The 16,914-nt window shown below is 43.8% G+C and overlaps 1 protein-coding gene across 1 annotated transcript in view; it reads right to left on the reverse strand.

Moving 5' to 3' along the window:
• The window catches only part of St5 (suppression of tumorigenicity 5), a 91,364-nt gene that overhangs the window by 43,869 nt on the left and 30,581 nt on the right, over positions 1-16,914 (reverse strand). The window contains exon 2 of the mRNA XM_029479581.1: positions 1,617-1,721. Within this exon, the coding sequence (XP_029335441.1) occupies positions 1,617-1,696 (80 nt within the window). The 5' untranslated portion in view covers positions 1,697-1,721. The remainder of the gene's footprint in view (positions 1-1,616; positions 1,722-16,914) is intronic.

Raw genomic sequence — 16,914 nt, forward strand, 5'->3', positions numbered from 1 at the left:
AAGGGGACTGCACATGCAAATGTGTGTTTTGTGTGTAAGGGGAGGGACTGGGGGCTGTATATCAAGACTACAACCATGTGCTCACACGCAGAGAAGTAAGACTTGCCATCAGTGTTTGAGCCTAACAAAGTGGTTCCCAGAGGCAGAATGTCTCAGTCACCTAATGCTCTAGAAGAGTTTAGTTCACAGAGTTCTAGAGTTCCTACTGGTCTTGCTATAAGTTCTCAACTTTTGACTAATTCCAAAGCTCTTACATGCTTAAGAAGACACAGCCTACCAAGTCCTATGTGATTGACACAGCCCATTAGATTGAACCAGGACCAAATCCTGTACAATGTGGGGAAACACCTGTCTCATTCATATCAGTCACCCCCACATGTACATTTGGGTCTTATCCAAGTAGCCACATCTGGACACCAGCTCTGAGTGAACTAAACATCTACTACCATCTCAGTCCAAACCCGAGGTACCACACCTTACTGGGCTCAGCCCAGACATTAGGAAAGGGCTAGTCCTACCCCAAGCACACCTTAACATTCTCACACCTAGTGACTAAGAGCCTACCAGACAAATCTGTCACATCATAGAAGAGGCTGTGAAAACATTTGTAGCTTTATTAAAAGTATGAAAGTACTTCCAGGGCAACATCATGCAGCCTTAGCCCAGTCCTGACAAGTGCTGGAGAGAGCTACCCATCAGTATGTCAGTTCTGGAAGCTATACAGTAGCCCCCATGCTAAGAACTGCCATACCCCTCCATTTCAGCCTCACAGCAGTTCCTGGCAGTCAGGTACCACTATCACTGTGATTTCACAGCTGAGGCAGCAGAGACTTTAGAGAACACCAGAAAATGTTCTGAGACCTCTCTATATGGTTAAGTAATTTAGAGCTTGCCAGGCACAGGTGGTGCAAGCCTTTAATCCCAGCATTTGGGAGGCAAGGCCAGGTGGACCTCTGTGAGTTCAAGGTCAGCCTCGTCTACAGAGTAAGTTCCACTACAGCCAGGGGGTACACAGAGAAACACTGTCTCAAAAAAACAAAAGCAAAACAAAGATTAAATCTGAACACAGTTCTGTAAAGATTCCAAATTCTTTCATTTTTCTAATATTCTTACCTTTGCAAAAAGAGGATGAAAAGAACAGAAGGGTGGGTAATAGCAGACACTGACTGACTAAGATTCATCCAAGTTGTTTTCTTTGCAGACAGACCTAAGTTGTTAGAGAACCTAGGCTTCTGCTTGGAGCTTATGCTAATACATGTGACTGCCTACCTACCTCTACCCCAATGTGGTCCGTTTCCTCACAACACTGCAGCCTGGCTCCAAGACGTACCCATCTTCTCTAAGCTGCTCATTACTGTCCTGTTCCTGGAGTGCCAGGGCTTCATAGGACAAGGCAGAACTTGTCTTAATGCTTCTAGTTGCCATCCCGAATAGGGAATTTTTATGTATGTCAGACAAGACTTCCTCCTAATCACCAGCACAAGCTGGGCCCAAATAAGCAAGCAGGATGATCAACAGTCATGGTAATTATTTATACTTTGGTGGAGATCCTACCTGGGTCCCAGACCATTTGACTGGCTCTTGATGCCATCTCCCAGAAATATGCCTCTACCCACCTGCTCAGCGTCTCCCGAGGGGCCTTAGTGCCTCCGGTTCCATGAGTGATGCTGGAGTTCTTGTTGGCAGTCATGGTCATTTCGGCTCTCTGCAAACCCAGAGCCCTGAAAAGAAGACACGCCTGTAAACCAAGTTTCCCCACAGCCAGCCAGAAGCACTTCAAATATCTCCCAGAGAGTCCCACCATGACCACAGGGTTTCTGTGGCAAGTGGCAAAACCTCTGGTATGGAAGTCTGTGAGCTAGCAGATAATTTGTTGCCTCACAGAAAATGATTTCCATTAAAAGAGGGAGGTGGAACGGACCTCCATTTCCATCCAGCCCTCATCTACTGAATTTCCCATCATTCTCATCGCACTCAGAATTTCTGCCACATTTTTTTGCCTCTTGTCCTATTATTCATTCATTATCCATGGGTAAAATTGAAATATTTCTTTTCCTTTAAAAAAATAAGTTAGCTCTGTTCTAAGCAATAAACCATTCATTCATTCATACAGAAATTTGCTGAGCAATTCTGCCCAAAGCAAATCCAGTAAAGAAATAGTTTGTGCTCATGAGCTCACAGCCAGTGGGCAGCACAGAAAAGAATCCTGTAGGTACAGCCTGGTCTACAGAGCAAGTCCCAGGTCTACAGAGCAAGTCCCAGGACAGCCAGAGCTATACAGAGAAACCCTGTCTCAAAAAACAAGACAAGACAGAAGAATGGCATTAGGCTGGTGTCCTGTGCCGAACACTAAGTATACATTACCATGTGAGATGAGTAGTATTATGCCTCGGTAAAGACAGGAGAATGAAAAGTACCTGACTTATCATGAAAGGCTAGTCTGATAATGTGACACCTAAAAGGCATCATACAATTAGGGGTTAGAAATAATAATAATCATGTTTTCCTAATAGCCTCTAGTATACAAAACAACCTAATCCCTAATAAAATACACATAAGGTATTTAGATAAATACCTTAGGTTTGATCCCAGGACACACACATAGTGGAAGGAGAGAATTGACTCCTCCAAAGTAATACTTCAGGGGCTTTGCTGGCAAGGTGACTCCTCCTCGGGTACGGATGCTTACCACCAAGCCTGGGACCCGCACAGTAGAAGGAGAGAACTAGCTCCAGAAGACTATTCTCTGACCATATATGATCCACAGCACAAGTGAGCACACACCTACACCCACAACTCATCAGTGCAGTAAAAAGAGTTAAAAAGTGAAACGGAACCTCACGCCCATCCTTTAGAAAGCAAGGAAAATACTGTTGAAGGAAAATAACTTTGTAAATTGCCACTGATGTGCCTATGCACACCGGCTCTACTGATGGCCCAGGGCCCTGCTAAGTGCTTGCTTACTGCTCTGTGCAAACGGAAGGGAAAAGAGGCAGCCTCAGGGGCTCTGTCAGGCCAGGGTCCTCGGGAAGCTCAGCGGTGGAGGAATCAACTTGCTACATGTCTCTTCTGAGTGGCTATGGCTGCTAGGGTCACAGTAACTGTCACCACCCATCAGCAAATTCTCAGCACGCTCTGCTGCTTTCTTCCAGGGCAGGCGGTCATGGAAGGGCAGATGTGTGCGGAAGGACTAGACACTCAATTATATTTAAAAATAGGATGGAAGACATGTTTCTTTCCTTTATGAATCTCTAGTGCTGGGAGAGATGGCTCCACTGCTCTGGACTGCTAGTCTGTCACTAACACGAATAGAGAGACAACTAGTGAGGAGGGAAGATGAAGCTAACCCTAAAATTTGGCTGAAAGAAAATCCTGTAACAAAGGAAGAAGCAGGTGCAAGCTCTTCTCCATCCTTTTTTTTTTTTTTTTTTTTTTTTTAAGATACATTTTCTTGAGCTGGGTGTGGTGGCACATGCCTTTAATCCCAGCACTCGGGAGGCAGAGGCAGGCGAATTTCTGAGTTTGAGGCCAGTCTGGTCTACAGAGCGAGTTCCAGGACAGCCAGGGCTACACGGAGAAACCCTGTCTCGAAAAACCAAAAAAAAAAAAAACAAAAAAAAAAAAAAAAAAAAAAAAAAAAAAAGATACATTTTCTTGTGTGTGTGTGTGTGTGTGTGTGTGTGCTGGGATGGGACACATGTGCCGTGGAGGACTTGTAGAGACTGTTGTCTCCTTCTGCCATGTGGTCAATAGTGCTTGGTCACAAGCACCTTAAGCCACTGAGCCATCTTGCTGGCCCTCCTCTACACTGTTAGTTGAATACCTCAACTACTTGGGTTAAGGAGAAAAATGTACTTGGTGAAAATTCCCAACAGAAACAAACAGATGAGAAGCTGGTTTGGTGTCGCAAGGTTCATCCATAAATGGCAAAGCCCAGGCAGAAACAACATATTTGGAAAAGGAAATTCTTTAATTAGCATCAACCACCAATTGCCAATTTCTCAAAATCCTAGCTCTAATAAACTTCAGACAACTCTGTGAAGAGTTCTAAGTCAGAGAAACAACACAGTGAACGCTGCAGAAACGTCCTAGGCACATGAGAAACAGTGGGAGTACACCTGGCACACTCAGGAAACTGCACCCAACCCTGCCCATCAGCCATTGGTTGTGTGAGCGTGTATAACTGAGTTCGAGGCTGGTTTTCTCAACAAACCAGCCATGATTCCAGTACACCCTTTTCCCAGACACAGAGATGTTTAACAAAAGCCTTTTCTTCAAGATCATACGTCTCCCAGTTTCTGAGCCTGAGTCACTTTTCATTCTCTGGGATTGCCATTCAGTTCACTTTACCTATGCCAGGCACTGTGCAAATGCCTACGATATAAAAATGGTAAGATGTTTCTGTCTTGGCAGAGTTTTTAAGGGGGAAAAATTGGTAAAAATTGGACATGAGAAAGGCCTCTCTCTATGCTGGCAAGTTTTATTGTCAACTTGTCTCAAGCTAGAGTCATTTTGGAAGAGGGAACTTCAATTGAGAAAATGCTTCTACCAGCTTGGCCTATGGGCAAACCAGATGTATTTTCTTGATCAATGATTGATGTGGGAGGGTACAGTCCACCATGGGCAGTGCCATCTCTAGGCTGGTGGTTGTGAGTACTGTAAGAAAGCAGACTGACAAAGAAGCCATAGGAACAAGCAAGCCAGTTAGCAGCTCTCTTCCATGGCCTCTGCATCAGCTCCTATCTCCAGGTTCTTGCCCTGTTTGAGTTCCTCCCCTGATGGCCTGATTAAACCGTGATTTACAAGTATAAGAAAAATAAGATTTTCCTCCCTAAGTTGCTTTTTGTCATGATGTTTCATCACGGCAACAGAAACCCTAACTACACTTCTACACCTCATAAGCCTAAATTTGTTTGTTATGTGCAGGAAACAGATCCAGGGAGGCGGGGGGTGGGGGTGGGGACACCTAAGATGTGTTTACTAGGATACATGCTGCCAGATTTCTTCTGCAATTATAATAGCTACAGCTTTACATACATGAAACCTTTCATCCTTTAGACATCCCTGTGAAGTAGGTACTACTATTTTTATAATCATTTACACGTTATAAAGGACACCAAGATACAGAACAGGGAACAAGCCACCCAAGTCATACAGCTAGAAAGTGGAAATCAGAAATTGGGGCCTATGTGACCTATACTGGGGCCCAGCTCCAAGCCAGGGCTCCATTTTGCCTCTAGTGATCTCTAAGTCTCTTCTTACCACTCTATGAGGCAGGGTTAATATAGCTTTATACTGTCAAAATAAGTGAGTCCCAAATAGCTAGATCTCTGTTTTTACTGTTCACTTTCTTTAAGACTGATGAGGGGCTTATTAAATAAACCCACAGGGCCCTCAGTTCCATCTCCACCACCTAAGTGGGAACCTGCAGGGATGGGACCAGGAAAGTGTATTCCTAATATGCATTTTAAGCTAGTCTTATATATCTTAAATGTGAAAACCTGTGTCAAAACATAGTGAGGTCTTAGAAAGATCTGAGGTCACTACTCACTGTTCCAAAGCATTTACTCAGCTGTGATCAAATATAATGTGGGCAGGGATTTTCTCTTCACAGAACCCATAGCTTTTTCTGAAGTGGAAACTTAAGGGTTCTTTGGAAAGTCGTTTGGACAGGGCTTTGCTGGGGGCAAACACGTGAAGGAACATTTTGTTGAAGTGGGCACAGGTGTGAAAGGCTAATGAAGACTCATGAGGGAATGTTTCCCGAAAGCAGACACAGGAGAGGATGTTCTGCTAAAGCAAGCGTCTGAATGGACATGTGAGGAAAGATTCTTTGCTAACAACACACATGTATTGGTCTGCCTTACACTATGTAGTTGAGCTGCACTTGTTGGGACACCAAACAGAAACACACCAAAAAAACTTCTGGTGGTGTACTGCAGTTTGTTGCTGCTTCCAAGGATTCCGGTTTGGATGTACTTGCTGAGGCAAGATGTGCCTGGCACGTGGAGGACACGTGATGTTTGGAGGGTATAAATAGGACTCTGTGGAGTGACGGAGAGAGCTTGGCTTGCTGGTACAGCTAGCTGTGCAACGCTTGTGGGTCTCATATCTTCACTGATCTTCGCTTCCCTGAGAGAGGCACAGCAGAGAACTTCTGGTGTTCCTATTGGTCCCTCCTGCTGACTTGAGATACAGACAGACTCATAACCCGCAAGGGATAAGCTCGGTCTCATCCAGACTTCCCGTTATTTTTAAATAATTCAAATTAATTGTTAAGAACTAATTTGATGTTAAGTTCAACAAAAATTGAGGTTCTAGCTTCTCTTGAAAATTAGGCCGGGCGTGGTGGCACACGCCTTTAATCCCAGCACTTGGGAGGCAGAAGCAGGCGGATTTCTGAGTTTGAGGCCAGCCTGGTCTACAGAGTGAGTTCCAGGACAGCCAGGGCTATACAGAGAAACCCTGTCTCGAAAAAACAAACAAACAAACAAACAAGAAAATTAGAAAATCTGCCCAAACAATGGGCACTCTGAGTAGCTGGCAGAGCTGAGTGAAAGTGGTCCATCTGAACTGTTCCCCATGCCAGCATGGGTACCCCTAGCCTTCTGCCTTTACCTGGCCAGCCTTTCCAGCCAGGAAGTGAGTGTACAGCTCTGGCCCTGCATCTTAGCAGGAAGCACTAAGCCATAGGAAACTTCCTAGATGGTAGGACGCATGGTTCAGGGAGGAGACAGACAGGGAGCTACACAGCACAGCCTCTTGGCTGTTTGAACTCCCAAACCTTCTGGAAGGCTCCTGCTTTCACCCAGCTGGGCCTTTAACAAGTAATACAATTTAACCTGACCCATAAACCAAGAGGAATCTCAAAAGTTCAAGGGGGAGCCAGTGAGATAACTTAGTAGGTAACTGCACTTGCTATCCAGGCCTGATGACTGACGTTCAATCCCTGGAACCCACAAAAGATGGAAGGGGAAAACCAGTTCCTGGAAGTTATCATCTGACTTCCACACACAGGAACACACACACACACCTGTACATGCACACTAATGATGATAATGATGTTGCTCATGACGACCTTTGAAGGGAGATCTTTCTCAGGGATGCTCAGCTTCTGAGAACAAACAAGAAAGCCTGTGTTCCCCACTAGGCTGATGTCCTTGGTATCTTTCTGCAGACACAACTGTACATGCAGCATCACTTGCAGAACCCTGAGAACGTGAGGAAAAGAGGTGAGCATGTGCAGGCGAGCCTCCCCTCCTGCTGGTGTTAGAACACCACTAACAGCAAACAGGATTACCCATCATCCTTTTCTTCTTACTAGTGAGAAGTCAAGACACCTAACAAAGAGAAGAGATAGTTCAGTGGGTAAGATGCTTGCTGCACAGGCATGAGGCCCTGATCTTCTGACCTCTGGCTCTATTTTAAATACGCACATACACACCCATATATACACACACACACAAATTTAAAAAGGCATATAATAAAGAAAGCTTCCTAACAATGAGGGGAGTTTTACTGACACATCTACTTCTCTAATGTCACACTGTCACACTATCAGTTTGTGTGAAGGTTATAGCTTAAGAAGCAGCCCAAAGAGACAGAAAAGATGGCAAAAGAACCTGAGCTTTCACCTGTGGTAGGAGAACCTGTTTACAGGCAAGACACTGCAACCAACACACAGATAAGTCACCAGACAACAAGGATTTCTCAAACCTGAAACCACCCCTTCCAAACCAAAAGACCCTTTCCTCCTTCACTATCCACACACCTGTGCCTTGCATCTCTTCCAAAGTGCAGAGAGCCCCTCAAAATAGAAAAGGTCCAGGGTTTGTTGACTAGAAGATTAAATAATTGCCAGGGTTTGTTTTTTGTTTTTTGTTTTTTGTTTTTACAGGATTCAAAGGGGCTGAAATGGGAAAAGCTATGGGAAAAGATATTTTGTTGTTCTTGTTGTTGAATGAGAAAGAGAAAAGGACTCTTCACAATCCACTCCTACACTGCTTTCCCAGCCTCAGGCTCAAAGGTCCTAGCTTCAAGCTCAAAATAAGCTCTTTACATTTAGATTTCCAATCTCAACCAATTTTCAATCCCCCTTCCTGCAAGATGGCTCTTTTTCACTGGTGCATTGATTCTGTAGATTTTAAGCTGAAGTTAAATACTTACCAAAAGCCTGAACTGGGCTGAGCAACCATGAGGCAGTTCTGGGCCAAAAAGAAATCTGTTTGGTGCCAAGATAGTTTCAAATCCCTTCATACAGCTGTTGCTGCCAGGCTGGACTCTCAGCCTCTCGCTCAGCAGCTTTGCCCAGTACTGGCAAGACAACTGAGCCCACACTGTCTCGTGGCTTGTCACCACTTTGGAAAAGAAAATAGAGTGGAGGGTTGTAGTGCAAGCTCTGCTCCGAGGGACTAACCACTGTCTCCCTCAGTTGGGCAGTCAAGACAGTGGCCACAATCCTAACTAAGTCCGTGTCTTTCCTAGAGCACCAGCCACATCAGACTACAGAAAATGCCATTCCCTGTCTATGCCAGGAATGTGGATGCCTCCAAGCTTCCAGTCAGCCAAGGCTTTCTTTCTGGCATGTCCTCTACCCACATTCTTTCTTAAACAGCCAGGCCAGATGTCAGTTTCTTTCCGAAGCCTTTCCTTCCCTCAAGTCCTGACCTCATGCTCACCCTTCCCATGCTCTCCCGTCTAGCTGGGCTTCAGCTGACGACGATGATAAGAGGCCTCCTCTGCCTTGGAAAAGCATCAGAATCCCTATTATGCCTGTGGCCTCATTTCAGTTACCCTTTCCCTCCCATTTTCTCCCTCTAGTCACATTGTGTCCTTATTATATCCAAAATCGTGTCCAGGACATTCCTATGGTAAGACCTTCACAGCTTTGCTAACTATATTATATTCTCCAACAAGCCTGCTCTCCCCACTCCTTCAAGTCTTTGGTTAGACGCCATCTTCTCAATGAAGCATCCCTGATGATACTGCACAGAATTAAAGCCTTTCCCCAACCCGCTACCCATCAGCACTCTGCACTGTCTTTTCTATTTTCCTCAACAGCTTTCATCATCAGCCTACACACTCATTTTTATGGATATGAAATCCCATGACGCCAGGCTTTTGTTCAGTTTTGTCTTTGTTTACCATTCCTCCCTCCAGTGTCTAGAGCAGTTCTTAGCAAGTGTTTTAAACTGATGGGTACTATTGTTTCAGCGTGACTCTGCTTGGATAATGTAGGCAGCTTTGGGCTTCACTACTCATGTCCATCTCTAAGGGTAGGACACCTATTCCAACCTTCCAATGAAGGATATTTACCTACCTGTACCAATCAGACCTATAAAGATCACTCATAAGAGGCCCAAGCTTTCTGAACACCCCACACACTGCTTGCAGGGGAGGATTTACTCAAGAACTTAAGCACACTTGCTCTTTGCAAAGACTTCCCAACTATAAAGTACACAGGACCTTTTTCTGAGCATTCTTCCTAATGTCTTGGGTTTGAACACTACTGGTCTGTCCTCTATGCAGCTCTGTGACTCTCACACTTATCAAAAAGAAGTACAGACTGAAATGCCTTTTAGAAATGCTGTAGAAGCAGGAAAAGGCATGAACATGGAAGCCTTCACTGCCCCTACTCAAACCTGTGAAGGTGTCTTTCCAATTCCTATACAATGCTCTGCTTCCTGCACTTGAGTTCCTCATCCTGCCGGAGCCGGGCAAGTATGGATGCTATAAAAGGTAGGCCTGCAACAGAGTGCTTCAGAAGATAGGGCGTAAGAAGAATTGCAAGGGGAAGAACCAGGACAAATAGAAGCCAAGGAGACCTTGGAGGAAGCATAGAGTTCTTAAACGGGACAAGAGTGAGAGCCACAACAGAAAACACTGACGAGCTAGACTGCATTAAACAAGAGCTCTGTTCATTTAAAAGCTGCCATTTAGAGAGTGGCAAAGAAAGCCACAGATTAGGAGGTAGGTGTGTGTGTGTGTGTGTGTGTGTGTGTTTTTATATGTTTGTTTGTATGTTCCAGAGACCTAACTAGAGCAACTGGACTCATGAAGAACATTCAAAGGAGACCATACTTTCCAAACATCAAAATGTGTATATGTGTATTCATCAAAGGACTCATATTTAGGATATATAAAGAACTCCAACAAATCAACTAAGAAAACAAAAAAGAAAGAAAAACATAAACAGGAAAAAATAGAAACAAACATCAAACAAACAAACTAGCCCAGATGTTTCAGATTACATACAACTGACTAAGAGATATATTGAAAGGTAGCCAATTTCTTTAATCAACAAGGAATGCAAAGTATAATCACAATGTAATATGATCAACATACTATACTCATGAGCAAGGATACAATAAAATGCTTGCACATGTGGATGCACAAGCTCTTGCAACAGATCTACTGCTTTGCGCTTGGATTCTTGATGTTATAACAACGTTTTTCTTTAACCTATCTAGTTTAGAAGACTTTCAATCAATACAAAATCAATGAGAGGTACTCGTCATTTTTCCTCAACTAAGTACCAAACAGCTCACAAACACAGACTCTGGTCAAAGCTAGCCTATTCCTTACAACAGTCAGTCCTTCAAGAGCTGAGAAAGAAGATAAAAGGAGCCTGTCCCCCTACCTGCCCAACTTCTGAATGCAGATGCTACTCAGTAGCTATGCGTCTTTCATTCTCAAACTGTATGCTGAGGTACCCCAAAACAATCTGGAAAACTCAGAGGGGCACTGACACATATTATAAATTTGGAAAGAAATCCTGAACATCTGTCAGACACCACACAAGTCTGAGCATCTGACTGCGCTGCATTCTTTTCAATGATGTCATGTCTTTGTGAAACTGCTTTTCAACAGTTGCTATGATAAAAAGCAAGTACCACGTGGGGAGCAGCAAGGAACAGGAAATGTGGGTGGCAATGTTGAATCCAGCAGCCAGCAGATCCCATTGTAAGTAACTGGTTATTTAAGAATGAAAGAAAAAATACTTTCATTTCAATTTATGTAGTTTTTTTTTTTCCTAGACAGCTACTCACTGTTAGAATGAATATATAGCAAAACAAAATTGTTTAAACCTAAATGTTAATAAAGTGAAACCTAGCTAGTTCTTTGGGCCTGTGAGTACTATTTAAAAAAAAAAGTTATGGAAACACTAAGACCCACAAACTGAGGAAGTTTGGAATTCTCTGTGGCAGGTGTTTCTAAGTCTCAGTGTTAAGGGACCATGAAGGAGTTCCTGGGCAAGCCTCAACGTGCCTCCAAAGCAGCATGCAGCAGCACTCAGGTCTATGAGCAGCATGTTCCAAGAATGAACAGCCAGCTCCACAGCTCAAGAAAACTGGCTGTGCCCAGGGCCCATGCACATCTGCCTCAGGCTCATCCCAGGCTCCCGGGCTGCCCTCTGGACCCCATCCCTGAATAGCTCAATTCAGCACATGTCTCATAAATAAAACCCAAACACAGCCCAGAAGCCAACCAATCATCAGGAGAGTTCTACACACTCAGATGTGGGCATTGCAATGTCTACAAGCCAATCCATTAATCCATAGAGACAGGGTGCAACGGAAACCAAAGAGAGGGCAGTCAGGCACTGAAAGGCCAATCAGGCTTTTTGGGTAAAGATTAGCATAAAAATGCCCTTTTATTGGGATGCAGCTACAGACTCCTTTCCATTCTTCCCTAAAATCAAAATCCTCCCTTGCTGACATCACAGTTGTTGATATAATAGCCAACTGTTGTGATGTCACAGGATTCAACATGTGTCATTTTGGGTTTGGGGGTAAGAGGGACTGAAGTAGAGAATGTGACAAAAGACAAGAATAGAATACACTTATACTGGAATTTCATTTTCCATGCTAATTTCCCTAGGAATGAAAAGCAATTACTCAGAAAGGGAAAGGCAGGCCCCAGGCAGCAAGTCTGGATTTAGGGATGGCTGAAGCCCAACAAGTAACTGAACAGTCTGTTAAAGCATTATGAAGTGTGTGTGTGTGTGTGTGTGTGTGTGNGAGAGAGAGAGAGAGAGAGAGAGAGAGAGAGAGAGAGAGAGAGAATGGGGGGAGGGAGATTTCTCTTTTTGTACTGCTGCACAGTTCTTGAGTGTGAGCTCTGTAGACAACATCTTTTTCAGTTTCGAAAGGTTGCACATGCCTGGATACCAATCAGGCTGTGAGGACAAGAGGACAAAGATAAAAGACAGGAGGTTTATTTTGTTTTGATTTGTTTTTTAAATTTTTTTTAAATCCATATGGGACAACTACCAAGACATTCTTGGTCTGACCTAGCTTACAACCCTCTCTTTCCATCCTCCTCTCCCTGGGTGGGGAAAGCAGAGAAAGGCGGAAACATGGGAGCGTCCCTGGAAATCAATGTTTGGGACATCTCATTGTGTTGTGGGCACCTCACTGGCAGAGGGGCAGGCTTTATTTGTTTGGGCTGCATCCTACAGATAGTGACCAGGATGGAAAGGGGACTGGGGCCCACCATAGGGGAAATGACTAAAGGAACCAAGAATGTTTACCCTGGAGAAGAGAAGGCTGGGATGAGGAAGGGTAGGAACGGCCTTGAGAACTCAGGACCTCATGCGCAGAAGGGATCCCAGGTACCTTCTATGTTCACCAAAGGGGTCTTAGACAACACAAGGACATAGGAGCTAAAAAGAGGAAAACTTCATATCCCTAGAGTCCCAAGGACTATAATTTGTTTTAGTCCCTTATTTCTCAGTTACAAACTGTACTTTTGAAGATAAGGATCTTAGAATTTAGACTAAGCAGCATAGAACAAGGACCAATTGATACAAATCAAAGAAATTATTAAATGCAGTGATAGCAACAATTTGTGCAAGCTTTTTGGAGTTTTTTCTTTGTTTTTTGTTTTTTTAACCAGAACTCCATAAGTTTTTTTAAAGGTTAATTTGATTTTTATTTTGTGTATATGGGTATTTTTTTTCCTGCATGTATGTTTGTGCACCACGACACATGTATGGCTCCCATGGTTCTGCTTTTCTCTGCACCTAGGAAATAGATGATGGGAAGAGAAGGCCCTGGCATTTGTCAGACAAAGAGTCTCGATAGTTGGTTCACCCTGGAATCAAAAGGCAATGCAGAAGAAGGCACTGGAGGCACGGTGGTGCTGCACGCCTATAATCCCAGCATTTAAGGGCAGAGACACATAGATCTCAATGAGTTTGAGGCCAGCCTGGTCTAAAGAGTGAGTTCCAAATCAGCCTAGGCCACACACAGAAGCCCTATCTTACAAAACCAAAAAATAAAATTAATTAACTAATTAATTAATTAAAATAAGGCATTACATTTCTTGGATCTGGCATTACAGACAGTTGTGAAATACCACATGGGTGCTGGAATGGACCCCAGATCTTCTGTAAAAGCAACCTTTGACAGTTTAGTCATTTCTCTAGCCCATCCATCATCTATGATCATCATCTTATCATCATCATCAATATCATCATTATCAATATAATCGTCGTCATCACCATTTTTGTTTTTCAAGACAGGGTTTCTCTGTCTAGCCCTGGCTGTCCTGGAACTCACTTGGTAAACAAGGCTAGCCTCGAACTCACAAAGATCTTCCTGCTTCTGACTTCCAAGTGCTGAAATTAAAGACATGTGCCACCACCACCCAGCCATAATTATTTTTTAACCCCCACTTTTACTAAAATCTGTGCCTCAGACTGCCTTCTGCTCTACCAGAAATCAAGGTGACAGAAGTTGGTAGAAAGATGCAGGTTTACTGGAAGCTGCTCTGAAGAAAGACACTGTCTGCTGGTCGGTGGTGGCGCACGCCTTTAATCCCAGTACTTGGGAGGCAGAGGCAGGCGGATTTCTGAGTTCGAGGCCAGCCTGGTCTACAAAATGAGTTTCAGGACAGCCAGGGCTATTCAGAGAAACCCTGTCTCGAAAAACCAAAAAAAAAAAAAAAAAAAAAAAAAGATAATGTCTGTCTGAAGTCTTGGGGAGCACAAAGGAGGCCCAGTGAAACAGTAGGCAGGAAGGTGACTCGCAGAGAGTCTGTCTGCTCTCCGGGGTGGAGGTGTGTCTTCTTCCCTCTTCTCTGGAGGAAATGCAATGGAGCAGGACTCCTGTAGCCAGATCTGGGAGCTGTAAAGACGGACTTTCTAAGGGAGAAGAGGGCAGGTGAGCAGGGGCAGGTCAGGAGCATCCCTGCTTCACCAGCACGTGCTCTGGTCTCAGCTTTTCTGGGAACACTCAACGAAAGCAGATAGAGATTAGCCTGTCTCCTTCCCCACTGCAGGTTGGCAAAGGTGGCACCAAATATCCCTTCCACTAGAAATCCTTTGATCTCACAGTGAACTAAGAAAACTTAAACTGAGAGAAATAAGGACACCCTCCCACATGAAGATGGAGACCTAGCTCTGGCTTTCTCCTCAGCCAAGGCAGCAACAACAACAACAAAAAAGCCAAAGCACAAAGAGCAGGCTATACACACACACCGGAGGTGACAGCCACTGCAGCCATCCTGCTTCTCTTAGGGTACTTAAATATTCCCCATCATTCTAAAAGCCATTTGAACATGAACTTAATTGCTATGGAGCCAATTTTTTAAAATTAAACAACAGAAACTTAGTTCCCCATAGTTCTGAACAACAGAAAGATAGTATCAAAGTGTTAGAATGGTCAGGTTGGTGAGGGCTTGCTTTCTGACCCAGTGGAGTGAGAATTTACAGAGAAATTTTCAAAGAAATAATCTCAGCTTAGACTAGAGTCATCGGCCTGGCTGTAACTGCTGAGCTTGAGTCTGACAGAAAGAAATAAAACATCAACAAATACAGCAATAAGGTGGTCCTCAGTAGCCTGCACATTTATTCTAATATATCCTCAAAATATGTCCTTCTGAAATTCCTGTTTTAAAAAAAAATGCCCTCAGAGATTTTGGAACCTTATCAGAATTCTCCCTGAAGGAAAAATCTGCATCTTTCTTTTACAGGTGACAATTCATTCTGAGCTAAATCACACACACACACACACACACACACACACACACACACACACACACACACAAACTTGAGAAGTCCATATTAGGTTAAAATGTGCAATAACCATCAAATACACTTAAGAGTTCCAAAGAGGAGACACACACCACCACCAATCTCCATACCTTAGGGTATAGTAACTAGATAGTTACCTTCTAGCTACAGAGCTGTTTTGACATCTGTTAAACCCTAAAAACCTTCACAGGAAACATCTATGCACTTAGGTTCTTGCTACTGTTTTAGAGTGTCCATATGCTTCCTAAGTTCTTCCATCCATTCATTCTGAGACTCCTCAGCATGCTCAACAGATATACCATGCTGAGCACCAAAGAAAGCGCACTTGAGTTTCAGACTTCACTGTCAATGATTAAAAAAACTACCATATGTTATCATGGGCTCCCAAAAGCACTTGAAATAGTTCATCTAGAAATATTAGACTTGGGCTTGCCTCCTATTACAAAGGCAAGGGTTTGATCCCCCAGCACCATACAAACCAAGTATGGTAGGCAGAACACCTTATATATAGGAGGAGCTGAGGACAGATGAGCCAAAGAATCCTGATTCAAAACACATACAGATACACACACACAAGCGCACACCCCTACACCTCACAAGTGTCCATGCAAATGTGTTACTTTTCCAACAAGGTTTATAAACTCTTCTAGACCTTCAGGAACTATATTCAGTAGCTGAAGAGCTGCAGCCAACGGCCAAAGCTTGTGTTCTCCCAATATTCCTAGTCTCTCTGTGGGAAACCTGAGGAATGGGACTCCTCCCCTCTTCTGCACTGGCTCGGATGCTCACCAAGCTCCTTCTAACATACTGAAAGCCACCCAAGTCATAGCTGACTCATGTCATTGCTCTTCGAATTAAGGTATGGGCATGTATCTAAGCTCCTGTATATTTTCATTGTTGCACCCTACAATTAGGCATTCTTGAGGGATGTAGCTGACTAGTAGTTCTGCTCAGTGACCTATAATTATTCACACAGACATTATGGTCAACTCCGACAACTCTCAGGCCTGGAGGCACTATACAGACTTCATGTGAGAGACTATTTGAAAGCTCTACAAAGGTCCAAAGAAGTCTGAAGGACCTTAATGTCCTTTCTTGGCTGCTCATTCTTGGCTGCTCATACAGGCACATCCCTCACCCCACCCTTGCTTCTCCAGCCCACCACAGATCACTCCCCACAGCCAAGTGTGGGCACAGCTGTGTGCCAGGGCTAGCAGTGGACCACTCTGTTGGACACAACCTCCAAATCAAGGAAGTACTAATGCAATGCAACTTGTTAAACCTACAAGTTTTTCACCCAAGAAAAAACTTTTATCACACCCAACAACCCATAAAATCTGCAGCCAGCTGTGTGCAGCTGGGATATGGGACGGTTCTCCTGAGACAGACTTTCTGCCACTGGTTAGAGTGGCCTTATTGTTCCCAAGGGCCAAGAGAACAAAGCCCTCATCCAACCTTCCCCTATCTTACAACCTCCCTGGCTATGAGGTAAAGGCTGGTTTAATAAAAAAAAAAAAAAAAAAAAAAATCCTCAAATAACATTCCACATATTTTGACTCCAACTAAAATTCATGTCTTAATTATTTTTAAATGACAGCTCAAATCCTGATTTTTTAAATGCCAGCAAAGATTCTGCCATGAGCCAGCCCAGAGCAGCTGTTAAGTACAGGACAGCCCACACCACAGAGTAGCAGACACTGAGCACAAGTCGGTATCTATGAAAGTTTCCCTTTGCTGATGTTGGCTCTAAAGGACTGCAGGGTACTGTGGCTGTCTGGCAGGAGACAGGTATTAAGAAAGAAAGAAAGAAAGAAAGAAAGAAAGAAAGAAAGAAAGAAAGAAAGAAAGAAAGAAAGAAAGAAAGAAAGAAAGAAAGA

Source organism: Mus caroli, chromosome 7 (assembly GCF_900094665.2).
Source record: "Mus caroli chromosome 7, CAROLI_EIJ_v1.1, whole genome shotgun sequence".
Classification (NCBI taxonomy): Eukaryota; Metazoa; Chordata; class Mammalia; order Rodentia; family Muridae; genus Mus; species Mus caroli.